Source organism: Oreochromis aureus, linkage group 14 (genome assembly GCF_013358895.1).
Source record: "Oreochromis aureus strain Israel breed Guangdong linkage group 14, ZZ_aureus, whole genome shotgun sequence".
Taxonomy (NCBI): domain Eukaryota; kingdom Metazoa; phylum Chordata; class Actinopteri; order Cichliformes; family Cichlidae; genus Oreochromis; species Oreochromis aureus.
The window spans coordinates 336,982-359,920 of record NC_052955.1 but is presented as its reverse complement, the minus strand read 5'-3'; the positions used below and the strand labels follow the sequence as shown (position 1 = coordinate 359,920).

Genomic DNA, 22,939 nt, shown 5'->3' with positions numbered 1-22,939 from the left:
TTGGATGGGCAGATAGGAGTCAGTGGTCTGAAGTGAGAGACAAGCCGGCTTAAAAACAAAGGTAAGGCACATACCTGTTGAATTTTCCAAAATGTGCTAGATTGGACATGTCAAATTAAAGTCTACTCACTGAAAATTACTGGTGAATGTCTGTTTTTAATTTTGGTGAAGTTTTCATGAAGTTTACCGGTTGAAGTAATGATAAGGAAGTATAAGTGACAGTACTGAGTAATGAGAATAAAGGAATGAAAAGAGAATTAAAGCAGTTGGAGCTGCTAATTTAGTGTGGTAGGGAATTTGGTCATTTTGTGGGTTGGAGCCCAATTGGTTATGCAACCCTTAAGAACTTTCTCGGAGGTGGCGCTCCCTGCTGGATAGAGAAATCTATCCTTCACCTAGCGGCGACTAGGGATAGTTTCGGGCAACATTCGAGGAGGACTCGGGAATCTCCAAAACTGTTGAGGGTTGTCCTTAATCTTAATCCTGTTTTGGGTGTAGATTGTTGTTTCAAATTATTCTAAAATTACTTGAGGACGAGGAGTCTGGGACCCTTAAGAAGCGCATTTCTCCTTTGTAACGCTTGCGCCTGGGCAGGACGCTGACCCTTGACCTACCGCTGAGTAGGGATAGTACCGTCGACAGCGGGGAGAGGTTGGGAAACTCCGAAATTGCTGGGGATCGATCGAATCCCCTATTTGGCGCTTTTTGGCTACGATAAATTTGGTTGGGGCATTAGTAATCGGGCCACCGTCAGGGACGGAATACTGGCTAAAATTGGTGCAAAAAGTCAGGGACTTTATCGGTTGGACCGTTATGGGTAAATTTGTCGAAATTTATAGGATTTAAGAGGCCTAAAAAATCTGTGCAGTTGTAATTAATAAGACGTCTGTAATATAAAATATGAGATCTATGAGTAAGATCAGTCTCTGTGTCAGTAATGCACAGCCGGATGTGCACGGATGGTGTGTGTAAATGCAAATGAGCAGCAGTGACGCGCAGAGAGGGTGGTTTCAATTTTGAGAGGACTGAGAGCTTTTTGCTAAATGCCTGTATATAAGAGGTTGGTTTTGCTTATTATGAGAGTGTAAATACAGTTTGAATATATTAGTGTGGATGTATAGAAAATGATTAGAAAATGACTGAATTTTGATAGATGTATATTTCGTGAGCCATAAATGTTGGTGTGTTTTATTTTTCAGTTATGTGTGTGTGGGGAGAAGCTGTGAGACGATGAGAGGTTTCAGTTTTCTTTTTCTTTTTTCTTTTGACTTGCTCTTTCTGATTATGGAAGGCATGTCCAAAATACTCGTATGAAAGCGTATTTTGTGTGATTTTAACTGTGTGAATGCTGTCAGTATTTGATTTGAGTGACTGGGTGATTTGTCTGAGTAAGTGAAAAGGGAAGTTTGAGAGAGAAAAGGCAGTGCGTGTGAGAGCGAGTCATGGCGCCTCTGAAAGAGGTTAGAGCATTTCAAAGGGGTGTATGAAATAAAGGAGTGTGAAATATATTTCTTGTGTGATGAAAAGTAGGATGTGCTAAAGTGGATTTATCAGAAAATGCGTGGAAGATGTCGTCCCATCCGGAACAGTTAAATCCTTCCCAAATCAAAAACCCTGGATTAACGGAGATGTTCGCAGACGGCGCTAGCGGCACGGAGCACCGCTTTTGCCTCCGCGAACACATCGGACAAAAACGCACATTACCAACTCGGAAGACGATCAAAGCAGCCAAACGTGAGTACAGGGACAGGGTGGAGCAACAGTTTGACAACCCTCGGAGTATGTGGCAGGGACTAAACACGATCACAGACTTTAGAGGGAAAACCAGCACACCGCAGACCACGGCCTCTCTGTGTGAGGATCTAAACGTATTCTCACGCTAGATTCGACACAGCGAACACCAGGAGACCGGACAGTGTGCGCACCGCGGATGGCGTCAGTGCGCACACTGTGTCTGAGGAGGATGTGCGGAGGTACTTCAGGAGAGTGAACCCACGCAAAGCTACTGGTCCGGACGGGATTCCCGGCCGCGTCCTCAAGTCATCGCGTGGCTCAGCTGGCTGGAGTGTTTACACACATCTTCAACCTTTCCTCTCTCTGTCTGTAGTCCCAGCCTGCTTCAAAATGGCCACCATCGTCCCTGTACCCAAATCCTCCACCATCTCATCATTGAACGACTGGCGACCTGTAGCCCTGACCCCATCGTGAGCAAATGCTTGAGAAGCTGGTCAGGGACTTCATCTGCTCCGCACTACCCGACTCACTGGACCCTCTACAGTTCGCATACCGCCACAACAGGTCCACTGATGATGCCATAGCCCTGACACTCCATGCTGCCCTGTCACACCTGGAGAAGAGAGACACGTATGTGAGAATGCTGTTTGTAGATTACAGCTCAGCATTCAACACCATCGTTCCTCGAAGCTGGACAGGAAACTGCAGGATCTAGAACTGAGCAGCTCCCTCTGCAGCTGGATCCTTAACTTCCTGTCTGACAGACGCCAAGTGGTCAGACTGGGCAGCACCACCTCATCCCCATCACACTGAACACTGGTGCTCCACAGGGGTGTGTACTGAGCCCTCTCCTGTACTCACTCTACACCTACGACTGCACGGCCACTAACAACTCCAACATCATTGTGAAGTTTGCGGACGACACTACAGTGGTGGGTCTTATCACCAACGGTGATGAGACAGCCTACAGGGAGGAGGTCAGCGCCCTGACCCACTGGTGTCAAGACAACCATCTCACCCTCAACGTCGCAAAGACAAAGGAGCTGATAGTGGACTTCGGAGGTGCAGAGGAGTACACACCCCATCACCATCAACGGCGCCGCTGTGGAGAGAGTGAGCAGCTTCCGCTTCCTTGGTGTACATCTGGCTGAGGATCTTACGTGGTCAGTACACATAAACAAGACAGTGAAGAAGGCGCAGCAGCGCCTCTTCTTTCTCAGGAGACTGAAAAGATTCGGCATGAGCCCCCGCATCCTCAGGACCTTCTATCGCTGTGCCATTGAGAGCATCCTCACTGGATGCATCACCACCTGGTATGGCAACACCACCGCTTACAACCGCAAAGCTCTCCAGAGAGTAGTGCGGTGTGCTGAACGGATAATTGGAGGTGAGCTTCCCTCCCTCCAAGACATCTACAGGAAGCGGTGCCTGAGGAAAGCGGGAGGATCATCAAGGACTCCAGTCACCCCAGCCATAAACTCTTCAGACTACTTCCATCAGGAAGGAGGTTCTGCAGCATCCGGTCCCGCACCAGCAGACTGAGAGACAGCTTTTTCCACCAGGCCATCAGACTGCTGAACACGTCATAGACACCTCACCTCACTACTGGAACTTCAACATTATGCACTCCATACTGTACATTAATGCCACTGTTTTGCACATACCTACCTCTGTATATTTTATATTTTATATATCTTATTTTATTGTTTACTCTATTTCATTTGTAAAACATGTATATACACACACACACACACACACACACACACACACACACACGAAAAACATATTTAGTACACACATTCAGTAATGTATATACCTTTATATATGGTACATATATTTATTACTTTTTAGATTAACCATTTTTATATTTTGCTTGTTGCACGTTATTGTATTTTGCACAACTCTGTTGCTTGTGAAGCTTGCACACAAGAATTTCACTCGCATGTACTGTACCAGTGTACCTGCACATGTGATGTGACAATAAAGGTGATTTGAAAGTGCTTTTAATTCAAGAAATCCATGAGAGATGTTATGACAGGTTGAGTTTATTTTTTCCGATTGAAAACACATAAGTATATACACTTGGGAAACCCAGTTAAGAGATTATTGGGTGACTGATGCTATAAAACTGACCTAAAGAATGGTCCTGTGTGAGAAGGAGTGTTGATTGTCCTGATGTTTGAAAGAGCTCTATTTAAATGTGTGTGAATGAAATGAAAGTGTATTGTTTTGGATCAAGATTTAGTAGAATTACTGATTGGTTGTAGACTGTGAAATTTAAAGGAGACAGAGTCTGCCTGGTGCCTGAAGAAACAGGAAGGTGTGTGTGTGTGACTGATGATGTCAGGGGAGCACCCAGAGAAATAGACAGAGTTAAATTCTAAGAAGATGAAGCGGATGCATGTTTTAAGAAAAAGTAATAAAGTAATAAAATTATATTAATTACAGGTTTTAGAAAAGAGACAGACCGAGAGAAATAAATACAGGAACTAACAATTACATTAATGAATTGAAGATGCACGTACACAAACTGTTACATGTGAAATTATTGTTGGAAAGTTTAATAAAGAAAGCAGTTTACACTCCTTTAATTTCCAGAACCAGTGTGTCCCCTAGACCTGATAACACTCTTGCCCAGTTGGCCACTGTAGTAGGCGGGCATGGAAAGCTGGACAGCCCATGACGGGTAAGATCCCACCTCGAAACCCTGGGACAACCTAAGGCAAGGCGCAGTCACGATTGCTCGAACCTAAGTCCCGGAGTGACCTTGGAGTCACTGGAGGTGACGGGATTTAACAGGTAAGGCCACTGGGCACAGACGAAGGGGAAATGTCATTCACAATGACCAGTGATGAACTAGAGAGAGAAAATACACCCTGTCAAAGGAGTTTGAAACAATTTTTATTAATAAGTGTTATGAAGTTATATAGTATAGTATCAAGTGGACACAGCCCTGAAAAATAAAGGCATGAGAACATGTGTCCTTGGGGAGTAGAAAGCTGTAGACTCTCGCTCACGCTTGCCTGGGAAAAGGTAGATAAGAGGGGACCATCTCTAGTGGAAAGTTACTGAGACACTGTTGTTTAGACTAGAATGAGAGAGCTTCTGTAATAAAACTGTTAGGGGCAGGCCACCATTTTGAGATCCGCGGCAACGTGTCATGCAGGACGCATCTCCCTTCTAGAAGAAATAATGTGTTAAATGGTCTACTGAGCAGTGTTTTGTCTTCCATCGGACCCCTCTGAGGAACCAAAAGAACTCGGTGAAGTGTTGATATTTACACAACCAATAAAGCAATATTTAATATATCAGTCTTCATTCTATCAGAAACAGTTATCACAGCTCGTACACACAGGGCTGGACTAGGACAAAAAATCAGCCCGGGCATTTTGACCAGTGACCGGCCCACCATGGTATTATAGGAAAAGCCATAAAGCCTTTATAATAAACTAAAACCTACACCATCCTCCCTATTCTGGTATTCTAAACAGTACTTAGCAAAAATATAAAACAACCAAATTTATAATTACATATACCTAAATAATAGGGTTACCAACTGCCAGCAAAAAAGAAAAGAAAAAACAAAATAGGGAACCACTCCCCCCACTGTCTGCCTCAAGATGCTTAATTGACAAAACCAATTTTAATTTAATGCACGTATAAATCAAATGAACAGAAATCTATTATTTTTCTCCAGGAATTAAATAGATTCAACATATTTCTTCAACAGAATTGCCAACTGCACAGATGGTACCTTAACAAAGGAAAGAATATGTTAAGGGATTTCTTAGGATTTTAGGATTTTTATTATGTTATGCTTAAAAGTACATTTCATTATCTTTTGCTCTTTATGTTTATGTTTGCTCTTTCAGTAAGTCACACTTTGTGCAGACTCTTAAATGGGGAAGTTACACTCTGTACTCCAGTCTGCATGCAGCAGCTATTTTATCTCTTCCTGTATCACTTCCTGTATGTGCTTTAAATAAAAGACTACCTCTTTATGCTGAAAGGGAGAGTCTCTCTGAGTCTCCCCGTGTACACGGTAACCTGTCTGAGCGTTTTATTCCAACCTGGGTTGCAATACAGGAAAACTCCTGACATTTCTTGGTCCTTCGAGCCGGATGGGATACAGCGTTTTTGTGAGATCCCACAGGAAAGCCTCACCGAGTCCTGACGCCGTGAGAAGCCCACGCTGAAGTCTGTCGACAGCTCCTCTCTAGGTAGAGGATATAAAGTCCAGAGACGTGACATTCGGGTTCTGGCCAGCGTTTTTATAAGTGGTCCACGGCGGTGGGGGTCGATGAGGTTGACCTGAGAGACCGGCAGCAACCAGGTGAATATTAACACTCAGACACCTCGCGTAAAACGTTTAGGCTCGCCCAGAGGGGCTGGTAGCATTCCTAAAAGTAAAGGCTCGCCTGAAAAAGGGCTGGAAGCATTTTAGGTGGATTTCTAAAAGTAAAGGCTCGCCTGGAAAAGGGCTGGAAGCATTTTAGAAGGGTTTCTAGAAGTAAACGCTTGCCTGAAAAGGGCTGGAAGCATTTTTAGATAAACCTCGTCCATAAAAGCGTGAGTACGCGTTGAAAAGGTGTTGTTGTTGTTTTATTTTTGTTGGTGGAATAAGTTGAATTTACAGCACAATAAGGAGGCTGAACTATTCCACAATTTTGCTTGCTGTTGGCTACCCAAGTACTGGTGAAAAGAGAGAAACAGGTCGTGTTGACACCGCTTTCAAGAATAGCTTGAAAGTAGAAGGCCGTGTCAACTACCACTCTCGATTCTCGTGCCAGAGAAGGTGCCGCAGTTGTGTAGTTGTAAAGTGTTAAAATTAAAAGGATTAAAATGGGTAATGAAGCTTCAAAACTCACTGCTGACGAGCAGTGGTTAGAAAAGAAATGTCCAGGAGCTGGACAAATTAGTGCATATAGATGGAGAAATCCAAAGAAAACCTAAATGTCCCATGTGGGAGGGAAAATGCATTAACTAAATTATAAGAAACCCTCCAAGGAGAAATAAATACTGAAAAGGAAGCTAAAAAGAAATCAAAGCATACACAAGAGTTGTAATATTTTAAAGCATGGAAAGTGGGATGAAGTGGAATAAACAAAAGGTTAAATTAAGGTTAACTTAAAGTAGAGCTTATCTGCGATAAGCATGATAATAGGAGATAATAGGAGAGGTTAACAACCTGTAAACTGGTATTAACAATGAAACATAGTTGGCATGATGACCGTGCCTAGAATGAATAGAATGCATGAAACCAGATAATTCACACAAAAATATATCAAATAAAAAGGAGAGATGCATAAGGTATATTAAGGCTGTGTCATTGTTCAGCCAAGGAAAAGCAAATGTCTCCAGCTTGGGAAGGTGTGAAGCTGCAGATTCACACAGACCCGTGATGGATACATAATAAAATATAAGCTAATATACTATTGTATATTAGTAGTAAAGTAGTAAAGTAGTGTATTGTAATATACTATTGCTGTTATAAAAAAAGGAAAAACAATACAATGATAGCATTAACAATGACATACTATTAATAAGAAGGGGCACCTCAGTCAGTTATGATGTGAGGTGGAAGATTGTTAAAAGTAGTCTGATTCAAGCTTAAGGTTTGTTCCAACTCAGTACAATGATATAGGAGATGAAGAAAATAAGGAATTAACTACACTAATCAGGTGCAGGTGCAGACACTTGACCTGCTTGTAAACCTGTCATCTTAGATGAGACTTTGTTAAGATGAAGACCTATACTAACAACTAATGAGAAGCTGAATTAAATATGTGGACACTACCAAGCTAATGAGGAGCGGTGACGCGCATGGAGATGCTGGTTTTGCTCACTACAATTGTATAAATGGAGTTTGAATTCATTACAATATGAAAGCATATTTTGAGTGATTCTAACTGTGTAAATGCTGTGAGTAGTAGGTTTTGAGTGACTGGGTGTGATCTGTACAAAAATAATAAAACATAAGTAATAATAACACTACAAAGGTTCATAGTGGAGTGAGTGGACGAGAGAAAAGGCAGTGTGTGTGATGATTCCTGATGTCTGAAAGAGCTCAATTTAAAAGTGTGTGTGAAATAAAGGTGTATCGTTTTTAGATCAAGATTTAGTAGAATTAAAGAGGGTTTATAGACTAGGAATACAAAGAGAAACAAAAGAGTTCGATTAGTCTGCAGAAACAGGAAATTTGTGTGCCTGTGGTGTGTCAAGACAGCTCACAGAGAGAAACAGAACTCTATGAATAGAATGAATAGACAACACATGCTCAAATTGTTATATGTGAAATTATTTCTGGAAAGGGTCAGAAGAGATAATTTGAACTTAGATATGATATGATGCGTGAATTAAACCTTATGGCAATAAACACTTGCAATGAAGAAAGCAGCTTACACTCAATTAATATGAACGCAAAGCCTTAGGCCATAGGCAATTTGTTTTATTTTTTGTTTGTTTGCTTAGTGAGTCTGGAAAACAAATTTGTGATCATACTTGTGGATCACAGTGACATATCATGATTAGGCACATGATTTAACAATGACGAGTTTTAGAGCTGTGAGCTATGAGCTATAAGCAATGCAAAGTTTTTCCTAACTTAAAAGTTTGAAATATGTAAGATGTATGAATTCTTTGAGAAATAGGAATTGCCTAAAATGCCTTAAGTCAAAATGTAGTGTTGCATTTACAAAGAAGAAAGTGGAAGAAGCATTCAGTAACTTAAGAATAGCCTAGGACGAAACTGTGTAGGCTATGCAGTAACCACAGCAGATAGAGTTGTAGAAGCGAAACTGTTGACATCCTCACACACGCAGGCCAAGATATAAATATATACACTGACAGACAGTATGTTTCTTCAGCTGTGCAACACTTTGAGATCTTCTAAAGACACTATTAGAAGTAATTTTATTACTTCTAATAGTGTCTAATACAGTTAACATTTTGTAAATGTGCTGCACACCAGAAAGGCTGCTCAGAGGTCATTAAAGGCAATAACTTTGCAGATCAAGCAGCAAAAGCAGCAGCACAACAAACTGTAGACACATTAATGTCTGACTCCTCAATGCAAATACCACTTGATGTGCTTATAAACGAACAGAAAGCCGCACCAACTAGAGAACGCCGCACCAACTAGAGAACAAAAGAGGTGGTTAAAAGGTGGAGCACAGCCAGAAAATGATTTGATGACTTGTAATAGCAAACCAATACTACCAAAGTCCCTACACATATCAGCAGCATTATTGTCAACAGGAGGGGGGGTAGGAGTGGTAGATAAAATTTGGGAAATTTGTCGGAACATGCATGATTTGCCAAAAACATAATGCACATAATGCACACCACCTCATCCTTTTCATACAATCCACATGAGTTTTATTGAGCTAAATGAATGCCAAGAATACGCTCTAGTGATCATAGACGTGATCTCAAAATGGCCAGAAATCTATCCAGTAAAAAAGCAGACGCCATCTCAGTAGCAAAATGTTTGTGCAACCATTTTATTTCAATATATGGCATCCCCACTCTGATAGGATCAGACAATGGGACACATATTGTTAATGAAGTAATCAGTAAGGTCTCTGAAGCACTAGGAAATAAAACAGAGACTGAGAAAATGCATGGAAGAAACAGGGAGACCATGGCCTGAGTGTATAGGCCTGGTAAAAATGTGGATGAGACTGACACAAAGTTCTCAGAAACTCACACCTTTTGAAATCATTCACGGTAGACTATTTCCGCTACCAATCACAAGTGAGCCTATAGATAAGTCAATAAGAAAAACTACACTAGCCGAATGGATGACTAAATTACTTGAAAATAAAGAGATTGTTCTAAACAACTCTCCAGTATCTTGCAGGTTGAAACCAGGTGATTGGATCCTGATCAAAGTACTCCAAAAGAAAAATCGGAGTTCACCAAGGTGGGAAGGTCCTTATCAAGTGCTACTCACCACACCTACTGCCTGCAAAATAGCAGAAAGACCGTCCTGGATCCATCAAAGCCACTGCACGATTTAGACGCCGACACCCCTAACTCCTGTATGGTGATCTATTGGTGGAGGGAGGGCTGATCGGGTATACCCCGCCTTCTTCTTCTTGCCAGTAGTCTACTCATCAGAGGTCACAGGTGTGTCTGGTCATCACGAAGACACTTGTCCTCCTAGTGGCTAATGTTACACTCCTGGTGAGTTTCTTAACACTCACCCGAAAGAAAGAAGATGAACAACGCATGGTATCGATATATACATGACAGCACACCCAGAAAAGACTGCTATGTTTGCTCCTATATGCCCCCAACGACACAATACGCCACCTTGTATGCGAAGGGAATGGACATAATTCAAGCAAAGTGTGCCGCAAGCTACGCCAGCCGTGGGCATCAATTCCAGGGAATTGATAACTATATATAACTTACTAGGGTATATACTAGACTTAATATTGTTAGTATGCCTGGGTCGTTGACCCAGAGTTTTGAGTTTATTATATTATTTATCATTTCTAGTCTTTGGTTTCTTTGTTAGAGTTCTGTCTTATGGTTTACGTCTCTGTTCCCTCTGTAGCCGTGCCTGCCTGTGAGTCTGTGTCTTTAAGTTCAGTCTGTGTTATGTTTCCTGTTTTACTTTGGAGGTGCGTGTCTTATGTTAATGTATCTGGTTTTGCTTCCCCTGTTTCGTTAGGCCTGATTTGCCCCAGCTGTGTTTCCCTCCCGTTGCCCATTCCCTGATTGCTCCCTCTATGGCTGTATCCCAATTCAGGGTCTGCAGCCTTACAAACAGGGAACAGTCTGTCTATTCTCTCCATCTGTCAGCTGCTGCTGGCTCTTCCTCCTCCTCTTCCTCACACACTGCTGAGTTTGTCCTGGTGGATCATCAGGGGTGCAAAGACTCACAGATGATGTGCAGCAGTGGGTCCCTCAGTCTGTCCTCACTCTGGACACTTGCAGTTGTCACACATGGAAATCAAATGTGTGATAAGCTGCAGGATTCAAACACAAGTGTAACTTATAAATACATGTTCATACTTTTATTCCACAATCAGAGAGAAAGAAACAGAGAGAGAGTGCAGGACAGACAGGTGACAGTCTCAGGTGTACACACTGCTACAAAACAGCACAAGAGAAGGAAGATTTAGTGTTTGTGTTATTACGAGTGCTAAACAAGAAGAGTTCCCAGATGGTCCAGTGGACACATGTGTGACTCCTGTGATTAAAGCATCTTTCTTTCAGCTTAACGAGTGAACCGTCAGCTCGTTCAAACACACGTTAAAGTCCGTTTGGCTCGACACCACCGAACAGAGGCAGCAATATAACATAGCTAACATTAACAGTGCAGTGAATCCTGCTTGTGCCGTCATATTCAGGACTGCAAACCGAGCAGCATCACTGACTTTCAGCTTGTTGTGTTTGTGGATATATGACTGACTTTAATTATCCATGAAATCATCACATTCTCTGTAAGATTAAGGTCAACTATTGTATTATTATATTTTAAAGGCTTTAAAACAAAGTAAACGCTGAAAGTACAAACCTCGCTAATGGCAAATAACTTTGCCGACATGTGGCCAACAGTAATGTTTTAATGTTCCTCATTATTAGACATTTGCACATAAATAAGTGACATCATATTCAGTACTTACGTTTAACAGTTTACTCTTCGGCCGCTCCACTTCTGCCGTCTCATGCAAAATTATCCACAGTGACTGCCGCGCTATGAATTGTGGGATATGTTGGGCCACGAAGTCTACACCGCCACAGCCTTAAAATTCAGGGAAATGAAGGACGCATTTGAGGGCCGCATTTCGAGCAGCCTTTGAATTGGGACAGCCTTTGGCGCGCCGCTGTGATGTAATTGGCCTTAAAATGCAGACTTTAAAGCTGCAGACCCTGAATTGGGATACAGCCTATGTATTTAAGCCCTGTGTTTCAGTTTGTCTGTGTCGCGATCTACCGTTTACTATGCTGTGTGTTCTGTCTGCTTGCCTGAGTTTATTTGGAGTCTCTGTTTTGTTACCTTTTTTGAGTTCAGCATTAAAGCTGTTTTTGAATTCACCTTTTGCCTCCGAGCGTCTGCACTTTGGGTCCACCATTCCTGCCTGCACACAGCCGTTCCATAACAAATATTTACTGAATACAGTAATGGAGTTCTATACATTTTACATCAGATGAAAACTTTGGTTGTAAGATTCAGATAATTATTTATTAAAAGCGAGACATTTTAAATGAGAATAAGAAAGAAAAGTATTTCTTTGTGCCCCCCTTTCCCTGTTAATGCCCTACCTGCCCCCCTGGCAACACTTTGCTAGACCCGCCCCTGCACACGTAGCTGTCAGCTATCTAGAAATGGATCCTGGTGTTATTTGTCTCTCAGAAACAGTTCATAACTTCCCTTCCACTCATTCATGTCAACTAAAAGGTAAACCTGTTTCTCCATCACCTGTTCAGCTCTGATGATTCAGTAAGGACATCTCTTGGTTTCATCTTCATGTTTCCCTCTCACCAGATATCGGTTTGGATATCTGGTGAGAGGGAAACTGTGTGTTGACTGTGTGTTGACCAGCACCTTTACAGCTATGGCTCCAGCAAACATCAGCTGATACTAGAAAGTAATATTAAATAAATTATAACAACAGCTTATCAAGCTTAAACGTGCTGCTGTTGTTTAGCGCAACATCCGCTGGTTTCCTCTTTCTGGCGCAATGTGGGCGATAAACAAACGAGACAGGACAGCAAATCTGATCAGCTGATCATTGATCAGTTTCATGATTAAGTAGCAACAGGAAATGGAGGGGGAGCTAATGAGAGAAGAAGAGGTAGCTATGCAGCGTAAAGATGCAGAATAACTCCAGCTTTGTGTCTTCTTTTTTACATTTTTGCTGAAGTTCAGGACAAATCGCATTCCTTTACACCTAGATACGGAACTTTAAAGTTCGACCTCATCGGCTGTAATTGGTCCAGCCCAAAGTCGATCATGACCAATTGGCCAATTCACCACCTTTCATTGTTTATACCGTTACAAAAAAAACCAAACAAACAAAAAAACTCATCGCCCATAAAACGAAAAATCACCATCGCCCACCGTGCAAATCCCCGGTATGCCCAATGGCCAGTCCAGCTATGCGCATACATATATATAAGCATTGAGCCAAATTTAGTAATGCCAACATATTAAAATTTGTCTCTTATATATAATACATCTGTATATACACTGTCAAAGATACTTGTCTTTGAGTGAAGATTTAAGGTGATAGGAAATATAAATACCTGTAACTTGAATTTTTACTGAAGCTCAGTATTTGACACAGAGTTCACTGCTGTAATAACTAATAATGATTAATATCATAACTTTAATATTGGCCATATTATATTTACATTACCAAAGTGAGATGAATTTAGTCTCATGAGCAACATTAGGTAATTGTTATTTACTAACTAATGACTGATCAGTACAGAAATGAAGCCCAACTATCATGTTTTACAGTCCCGTGGTCTCAGCCTCAGATACTTATCAAATCACTCAAAACTCATATAAAACAGATGAACCAAAGATTTTCTCCTTCATTTCTGTCAAACAAAGCTGTATGAAACGTTTCCAGTGGTAGGTATCATGGCTGCTAGGCAACCTAGGCAACGCAACGGAGGCTAGACCGTCCAATTTCACAAGCCTACGAGCCTCATACTTCCGGCCTTCTCGGTCTTCAAGGACACGGCCCACGTAGACTGCGAAGGCCGCGTCCTCCAAGGCTGCAGACCCTGAATTGGGATACAGCCAAGGAGACACGGCAGACAGGGAGAACAGAGACAAGAGTAACTAGACGTGGAACACGGGGAGGGCAAAGTAACAGAAAACTAAGGACTATAAACTAAGACTATAACATATGCAGAAAACAATAATGAGAATCAAAACCATTAAATCCAACAAATCCAAGAATATACAACTACCTCCCCAAATAATGGCCAACTGCCAGTAAAAGAGAAGGGGGCGAAGAAGAAATTATATAATAGTCATGCTGTGAGTGAGACAATGCAGTGCCTAATAGCAATAGATAAATATTTTTAAAAAAAGAAAGAAAAAGTAGTCGGTCTGACCTGGGTCCTGGAGAAAACCCCAAACCAGATGAAGGCCCTAGCATGAGCTGTGGTCAGAAGTAAGCAAAGAAGGTAAACTGGTTACAAACCGACCCAGTTCCACTATGCCTGGTGTGTGGGGGAAATTATCAATATGCTTTTTGTGACATTTTTGTTTGCTGGTGTGCTGTGTGATTTGATTATATTTCTGAGCAGCTGACCCAAAGACCATTAGAGACTGAGGAGGCATTCCAGGCGGGTGTTAGGGTAAATAAAGACGGACAAGCTAAACACAGTTTTTCTATCGTCTTTTACAGTTTTAGATTGGGAGATAAACTGGACACTTCAATGCGCTGAACTTAATTTTATAATGAACATGGTTTGACTGGGTTTTGCTTTGTATTTGAGATAAGAAACCGCAGTGTGTACTCAGTGTTACACAACAGGTTGTAAAACTGTTTAATATACTTTTCTTTCAGACGTGTGGATGAGCACCATTGGGCAATAGCAACAAGTCATCAACCTCTGGGACTAAAATTAAGCCAAGGCTCAAATCCCTAAACTTACAGTTCCTCATACATCCAGCAGGGGCTCCAGCAGTGAGTCAGTCACCATAGATTTCCATGTTAAAACTTCACAGCAGAAACAAACATGTTTACAGCCTGAAACACAAGCTGCTTTGGCCTCTGTGGATATCCCCCTACATAACAACTGTATGGTGGAGGGTTATTTGTCTCACCTGCTGAAATTGTATTAGGTTTAAAGTTTGCATTGTTAAAGGCGTGGGCCATTATTGTGAATGTGACCTCAGGTTTACTTGCTCTGACTTGTAGTCCCCCAGCACCCCCAAAAAACAAACCTTGTCCTTGATGTGCATCAGGTATTATAATATCGTGTTGATGCAATACTCTGCAACTCTCTTACCTTCACCCTCCCTGCTCTTCCTCCCTCCTGACCCCCTCTTCATCACCTGTCTACCTGATGCAAACAGGTTGTTGAGTTCGTCTAGTGGACTTGTTGGAGTCTGTGACCTCACGGACATGTTCTGCATGGACCCATGTGTGGAGGAGGAGTTACTGAGTTTAGCCCCTCCTTCACCTGCCCTGTGTGAGGATGATGAAGATGAAGATGAAGAGCGAGGCATACTTCCTCCTGCCATCAGAGTGTCATACGGCGGTGGCCTCTTCAGGCTCAGAGGTGTTAGTGAGCGTCCCATGCTGACAGGAGATGGGCATGCTGACTGGCTGCGGGGGTAACCGTGACCACCGTGTGTGGTGCTGGATGACTTGTAAAGGCTGGAGGGAGAGGTGGAGCTGAGGAACGACCAGAAGATGTGATGGTGTGAGTGGAGGCACGTCCCGGTCTCTCTTCTTTGCGGTAGTGAGTGGAGCTCATGCGGCTGTTCAACACTGCCCGACTTGCTATAGGAGACGTTTTCTAACATTGGGAGGCGGGTGACGCCCAAAGGGGTGAGGGGGACTCATCTGAGTTCGGGAGCACTGAGAGGGGCAGGTGGGAAGATGAGCAGTGGTGGGCGGTGAGTCAGGAGATTTGGGAAAGGTGGAGGAATGTCACAGAGTGAGCCGCGGGATGACCAAGCGTCAGGGTCAATGATGGCAGCATTCGTGTCCTGCAGAAAGTCTTCCAGCATTGGGTACTTCATCTCCTCGACACCGATTCGTTCTGGTCGCCCTCCTCTGCTTCCTGACCTTTCAGCCCTCGCAGGATGTTTCCCACCATCTCAATGTAACTGGCTCCTCATCATCCGTGTCCCTGGATGCTGAACTTTGACTTTGGGATGAAGATTTGTCCCATTGCAAGGAAGGCTTCTTGTTGCCATGGTTACGGATGTAGCACTCATCAAAGGAGGTGCTAAGCTGAGTGTTGGGATTCCTCTTGGGTTTAGGTGGAGGCATCTTCTTGGAGGCATCTTCACAGTGGAGGAAACATTGAGCTGCAGACAGACAGTGAACAACTGTCACAACACTTCTTCCATACCTTCTGACAACTACAAATTCCTTAGAGAACTATTTAAATTCAAATGTAAAGGCAGTCATTTTTTCAATAATCTTACCGACAGAAGAACTAGGATTACTTCAGACAGATACAATAAAAATATCTTCTGCTTTTCAACATAGTCATAGGGATGGGAATTGATAAGAATTTAGTGAATCAGATTCCATTATCGATATGACTTATTGGTTTTCACTGACTCCATCATGAGAGTCGCCACCATCTCTAAGCAGCATATCAAAGACATTACATTCATGCACATGAATGACATGCTGTGGATGGGTTAGGTTGGTTAGGTTGTGGATGTTGGAGGTATTTCTGCTCTTTGTTGTGATTCGTGTTGGGGTCATTACTCAAAAAAGTCATTCTTAAAATGAATGCAGTACATAACGTAATTACTCCCAGGAGGAAGTAATTCTTTACACTACTGGTTACATTACTACTACTACTAATAATAATAATACATTTTATTTAAAAGCGCCTTTCAAAACACCCAAGGACACTGTACAGAAAAAATAAGACAAGCATAAAAACAGGAAATGAACATAATAATAAAACAAAGTTTAAGAGCATGGAGAAGTTATACAGAGTAGGCTATTTTGAACAGGTGGGTTTTGAGGGTGGACTTAAAAGGAGGAAAGAAGTGATGTTTCTGAGGTCAGGCAGTAAGGAACTCTACTATTACTAATACTATTGCATTTCTCAGTAAAATGACCTTAACTTGGTGAACTTTACCAAGGAGCCAGAGTGACAGACAGCATTAGCATGTTGTCTGTGCAGGTGTTTGCAAAGAGCTGAGGTTGTGTTAGCAACACAATGCAGCTGTTTCTGTCCTGGATGCAGTTTGCACTTTACCATCACGTTCATGTCCTTTTGTGCAAGAAAAATAAAAGTTCTGTTCATATGTATGCTGTAAACTGCCCTACTATTTTCCTCCTCAAGAGACAAGCAGCTGAACAATTCCAAAGAATTCAACTACTAGAAACCGGTTCTTCTAGAGAACTGGTTCTCGATTCTGATCCCTACAGTGTCTTCATGTAAAGGTCTAAGGAAAGGCTTTACACACTTCTTTAATAATAAAGTCAGGTGAAGTGAAACACATTGAACCTCTCCTTATGAACAATGTCCATCTGAGGCCACAGCAACATCCTCACCAATCCTACATGGACCAAATAGGAGGTCATGAACAATGTTTTGCTGATGACACCCAGTTATACCGCTCTTGCAGACCTGACTCCTCCCTCCCACCTTCCTCCCTTTCAGAATGTCTATCCGAGCTAAAATCCTGGTTTACCTCTAATTTTTTAAAGCTCAATGAGGATAAAACTGAGATCCTCCTTATTGGCACCAAATCCAACCTTTTAAAGGCGAACCATTTCTCACTCACGATCGATAACTCCACAGTTTTCCCTTCTCCTCAGGTTAAGAGCCTCGGTGTCATCCTAGACAGTTCACTTTCCTACAAATCTCACATCAATAATCTCACCCGTTCTGCCTACTTCCATCTACGCAATATTAACAGATTACTTCCTTCTCTTTCCACCCAGTCACGTCCATTCTTGTCCACAGTCTTGTTACACCCCGTATTGACTACTGCAACTCTCTTCTGCATGGTCTCCCCAAAATCCCTCCATAAGCTTCAACTGGTTCAGAACTCTGCTGCTCGCATTATCACCAGAACCCCTCCTACCAGCACATCACCCTATTCTTCAGGAACTTCACTGGCTCCCTGTGAAATTCGGATAATATTCAAACTTCTTCTGCTCACCTTCAAGGCCATTCATAACCTCGCTCCTCCTTACCTTTCTGACCTGTTAACCACTACCTGTTCTGCCCGCTCAATTCGATCTTCCTCTTCTATCCAGCTTGCTGTGCCTTCCTTCCGCCTCACCACCATGGGAAGCAGAGCTTTCAGCTGCTCTGCTCCCAGGTTGTGGAACTGCTCTACCCCCAGAAATAAGAAACATTGGTCTCTCCCCAGTTTAAATCCCAACTCAAAACTCATCTGTTCAAATCTGCATATTCACTGTGAATCCACTGTTTGTTAATTTTATCTTGTGCTTTTGTTTTATTGTTCTTATTTTGCCATTATTTTACTATGTGTCTTCCTATTGTAAAGTGTCCTTGGGTGACTTGATAGGCGCTCATAAATAAAATTTTTATTATTATTATTATTATTATTATTATTATTATTATTATTATTATTATCATTATCATCATCATCATCATCATCATCATCATTATTATTATTATTATTATTATTATTATTAATGTTTATAATGAGACCTTGCTTTGGCCATCACCTGAACATCAGTCCTGAACATGCAGATCTAATTTGGTGCCCAAGTCTCCAACATGTGAGACACGTGGTTTTAATGACTTACCTTCAGCCTGTTCTAGCTTCTCTTTGGTGTCTTGGTGGTCTCTTCTTGTAACTCCACCCCATCCACAGTTTCGGAGCTGCTGCTCAGTTTGGTGTTGGGATCTCTCTTAGGTTTGGGTGGGGTTGTTTGCGGCTGCTGTTGAGTCATCTTCACCTCCGCCCACTGAGTGGAGGGACTGGGATCTGACGGTGAAGCCCTGGCTGGGTGGGGCAGTCGGTCCTGTGGAGCTGGCATCGTCATGAAACCCATCCTGAAGTGTTTCCCGGAGTATGCCCCATCCGAGGTCGCGGCAACATCCTCACCAATCCTGATTGCACCAAAGGGAGATCATGTTAGTGTGATTGTCCGATAACACAAAACAAAACAAATACAAGACACTCGTAATGTTTCTGAAGAGGTGATGCATTAAACTCTTATTTACATTTAAAACACAAAAAATGTCATATACATACATACATACATACATATATATATATATATATATATATATATATATATATATATATATATATATATATATATATATATATATATATATATAACCAGCAAAGGTGTACTCTCAGTGGCAAGGAACAATAACAGAACAGCACCACCAAGGCTGGAGACGGAGCAATACTGGAAGAGCATATGGGAAAAAAAGACACAACCCATAACGGCAATGCTCAGTGGCTAGTGGATCTGAGGGCAGACCATAGCGACCTCCCTGAACAATGTCCAGTAACCATTACAGTGGCAGACATCCAAGAAAGGGTCTCCAGTATGAAGAGTTGGACAGCACCAGGCCCCGACATGGTTCACGCCTACTGGCTGAAGAAGCTGACTGCACTCCACGAGCGTCTGGCAGCACAAACGAACCAGCTGCTAGTTAACGAGAGACACCGGAATGGCTAACCGAAGGTCGGACGGTCCTGATCCCCAAGGACCCCAAGAAGGACGGTCCCATCCAACTACCGACCAATAACCTGCCTCAGTACTACATGGAAGCTCCTGTCAGGCATCATATCGGCTAAGATGAACAGGCACATGGGTCAATACATGAGCGGGACACAGAAAGGGATTGGCAAGAATACCAGAGGCGCAAAACACCAGCTACTGGTAGACAGAACAGTCAGCCGAGACTGCAAGACCAGACTGACCAACCTGTGCACAGCCTGGATTGATTACAAGAAGGCCTATGACTCAATGCCCCACACCTGGATACTGGAATGCCTAGAATTGTACAAGATCAACAGGACCATAAGAGCCTTCATCAGGAACTCAATGGGGATGTGGCGTACAACACTAGAGGCCAACTCAAGCCCATAGCACAAGTCACCATCAAGTGCGGGATCTACCAAGGAGATGCTCTGTCCCCACTGCTGTTCTGCATAGGCCTGAACCCCTCAGTGAGATCATTAACAAGACTGGCTACGGATACTGGCTACGGATACCGACTTACGGAACGGAGCGGTTGTCAGCCACCTCCTGTACATGGATGACATCAAGTTGTATGCCAAGAGTGAACGAGACATCGATTCACTGATCCACACTACCAGGATATACAGCAATGACTTTGGAATGTCATTCGGACTGGAGAAGTGTAGTCGGATGGTAACAAAGAGAGGAAGGTAGTCAGAACTGAGGGGATTGAACTACCAGAAGGCAACATTGCAGACATAGAGGACAGTTACAAGTACCTGGGGATCCCATGGTTTAATGGGAACCATGAAGAGGCCGCTAGGAAAGCTGCAACCACCAAGTACCTGCAGAGGGTCAGGCAAGTCCTGAGGAGTCAGCTGAACGGTAAGAACAAGATCTGGGCCATCAACACCTACACCCTGCCCGTGATCAGGTACCCTGCTGGGGTAATAGGCTGGCCAAAGGAGGAGATAGAAGCCACTGACATAAAGACAAGAAAGCTCCTTACCATGCATGGAGGGTTTCACCCCAAGTCCAGCACCCTGAGGCTGTACGCTAAGCGGAAGGAAGGGGCCGGGACTGGTGAGTGTCAGCACCACAGTCCAGGATGAGACAAGAAACATCCACGAATACATCACGAATATGGCCCCAACTGACAGTGTGCTCAGTGAATACCTCAGGCAGCAGAAACCCAAGAAAGAGGAGGAAGGCGAGGAACCATCATGGAAGGACAGGCCCCTGCACGGTATGTACCACCGGCAGATAGAGGAGGTGGCTGATATCCAGAAATCCTACCAGTGGCTGAACAAAGCTGGACTGAAAGACAGCACAGAGGCACTAATCATGGCAGCACAAGAACAAGCTCTGAGTATCAGAATCAGAATCAGAATCAGAATACTTTATTGATCCCTGGGGGAAATTATTTCTTTGTTACAGTGCTCCATTATACACCAACATTAACAAAACAGACAACACGCTAACTAAGAATAGTACAATATATATATATATCCATATATATATATATACATAAGTCACAATAATAAATAGCAGGAAAGAAACATAAGTCACACAATAATAAATAGCTGGAAAGAACCGTGTAGTTGTGGCAGTAACCAGTATGTTAAGCAGATGCATTATACAGGGAGATGGCCACAGGCAGGAATGATTTCCTGTGTCGTTCAGTGGTGCTTTTCGGTACTCTCAGTCTCTCACTGAACGTGCTCCTGTGACTGACCAGCATGTCATGGAGTGGGTGGGAGGTGTTATCCAACATTGTCTTTATTTTGGACAGCATCCGCCTCCCGACCGACACCACCTTGAGGGAGTCCAGCTCCATCCCAACAACATTACTGGCCTTACGGATCAGTTTATTGAGTCTGTTGGCATCAGCGACCCTCAGCCTGCTCCCCCAGCATGCCACAGCATAGAGGATCGCACTGGCCACAACAGACTCGTAGAAAATCCTGAGCATTTTCTGGCAGATGTTGAAGGACCTCAGTCGCCTCAAAAAATAGAGACGACTCTGGCCCTTCCTGTAGAGTGCTTTGGTGTTTTTAGCCCAGTCCAGTTTATTGTCAATGTGGACTCCAAGGTATTTATAATCCTCCACAATGTCAACACTGACCCCTGGATTGAAACAGGGTCAAGTGTTTCCTTGTCTTCCTGAAGTCCACGATCAGTTCTTTGGTCTTTGCCACGTTGAGCTGCAGGTGATTCTGCTCACACCACGTGACAAAGGAGTCGACCACAGCCCGGTACTCCGTCTCATCATCCCTGCTGATGCATCCAACCACTGCTGAGTCATCAGAAAACTTCTGAAGATAGCAGGTCTCTGTGCAGTGGCTGAAGTCTGTGGTGTAGAGGGTGAAGAGGAAGGGCGAGAGGACAGTCCCCTGTGGTGCCCCTGTGTTGCTGATTACCTTGTCAGACACACACTGTGGGAGACGTACATATTGTGGTCTTCCTGACAGGTAATCAACAATCCAGGACACCAGAGAAGCATCCACCTGCATCGCTGCTAACTTATCACCCAGCAGGGTCGGTCTGATGGTGTTGAAAGCACTGGAAAAGTCAAAAAACATGACCCTCACAGTGCTCGCTGGCTGGTCCAGGTGGGTGTAGACACGATCAAGCAGGTAGATGATGGCGTCCTCTGTTCCGAGACGAGGCTGATAGGCAAATTGAAGGGGATCCAGATGTGGTCTGACAATGGGTCGCAGCTGGTCCAGGATGAGCCTTTCCAGGGTCTTCATGATGTGGGAGGTCAGTGCCACGGGCCTGTAATCCTGGGGGCCACTGGGACGTGGCGTCTTTGGAATAGGGACGAGGCATGATGTCTTCCACAACACTGGGACCCTCTGCAGACTCAGACTCAGCATAAACAGTTTATGAAAGACTCCACACAGCTGGGGGGCACAGGTCTTGAGGACGAGGGGACTCACTCCGTCTGGTCCAGCAGACTTGCCTGAGTGCAGTCTCCTCATTTGCATCTCAACCTGGTATTGAGTGAAGGTGATGGGTGGGGGAGGGGTGTCAGGAATCTCACAGGAGTCAACAGTGCTATGGGAAGAGAGAGGCTGGCACAGTGGTGTGGCTCTGGATTCCAGGCTGACTACAGGTGAGGTTGTGGGGGTGTGAGCAGACACTGTGGTGTCGAATCTATTGAAAAACAGATTCAACTCATTAGCTCTTTCCTCACCTCCCTCAGCTCCCCTGCTGTTGGTTGGCCTGAATCCAGTGATGGTCTTCATGCCCTTCCACACCTCTCTCATGCTGTTCTGCTGGAGTTTCCACTCCAGCTTCCTCCTGTAATTGTCCTTAGCCTCTCTGATCTTGTCCTTTAGTAACACCTGGACCTTCCTCACCTCCTCTTTATTGCCCTCTCTGAAAGCCCTCTTCTTGTTGTTGAGGAGGGGTTTGATGTCCTTAGTCACCCACGGCTTGTTATTTGGGTAACAATGAACAGTCTGAGTTGGAACAATGGAGTCGGTGCAGAAAGTTATGTAGTCTGTGATACACTCCGTAAGCCCATTGATGTCCTCAGCGTGAGGCTCACAGAGTGTTTCCCAGTCGGTCACCTCGAAACAGCCCTGTAGTTCCGCTAAGGCCTCCTCTGACCACCTCCTAACGCTCCTCGTGGTCACAGGTTCCCTCCTCACAATTGGCACATAGCGTGGGGTGAGGTGGATCAGGTTATGATCTGACCTACCAAGTGGGGGGAGGGAGGAGGAGCTGTATGCATCCTTTACATTAGCATACAGCAGATCTAGAATTTTCTCTCCCCTGGTGGGACAGTCCACATATTGTCTGAATGTTGGTAGTGTATTGTCCAGTGATACATGGTT

At 43.6% G+C, this 22,939-nt stretch overlaps 1 protein-coding gene across 1 annotated transcript in view; it reads right to left on the bottom strand.

The window, feature by feature from the left end:
• The window catches only part of LOC116318190 (neuronal tyrosine-phosphorylated phosphoinositide-3-kinase adapter 2), a 97,700-nt gene that overhangs the window by 68,327 nt on the left and 6,434 nt on the right, over window positions 1-22,939 (bottom strand). The window contains 6 exon segments of the mRNA XM_039622296.1: window positions 14,725-15,471; window positions 15,474-15,551; window positions 15,554-15,754; window positions 18,215-18,318; window positions 18,320-18,398; window positions 18,401-18,504. Coding sequence (XP_039478230.1) covers window positions 14,725-15,471; window positions 15,474-15,551; window positions 15,554-15,754; window positions 18,215-18,318; window positions 18,320-18,398; window positions 18,401-18,504 — 1,313 coding nt within the window.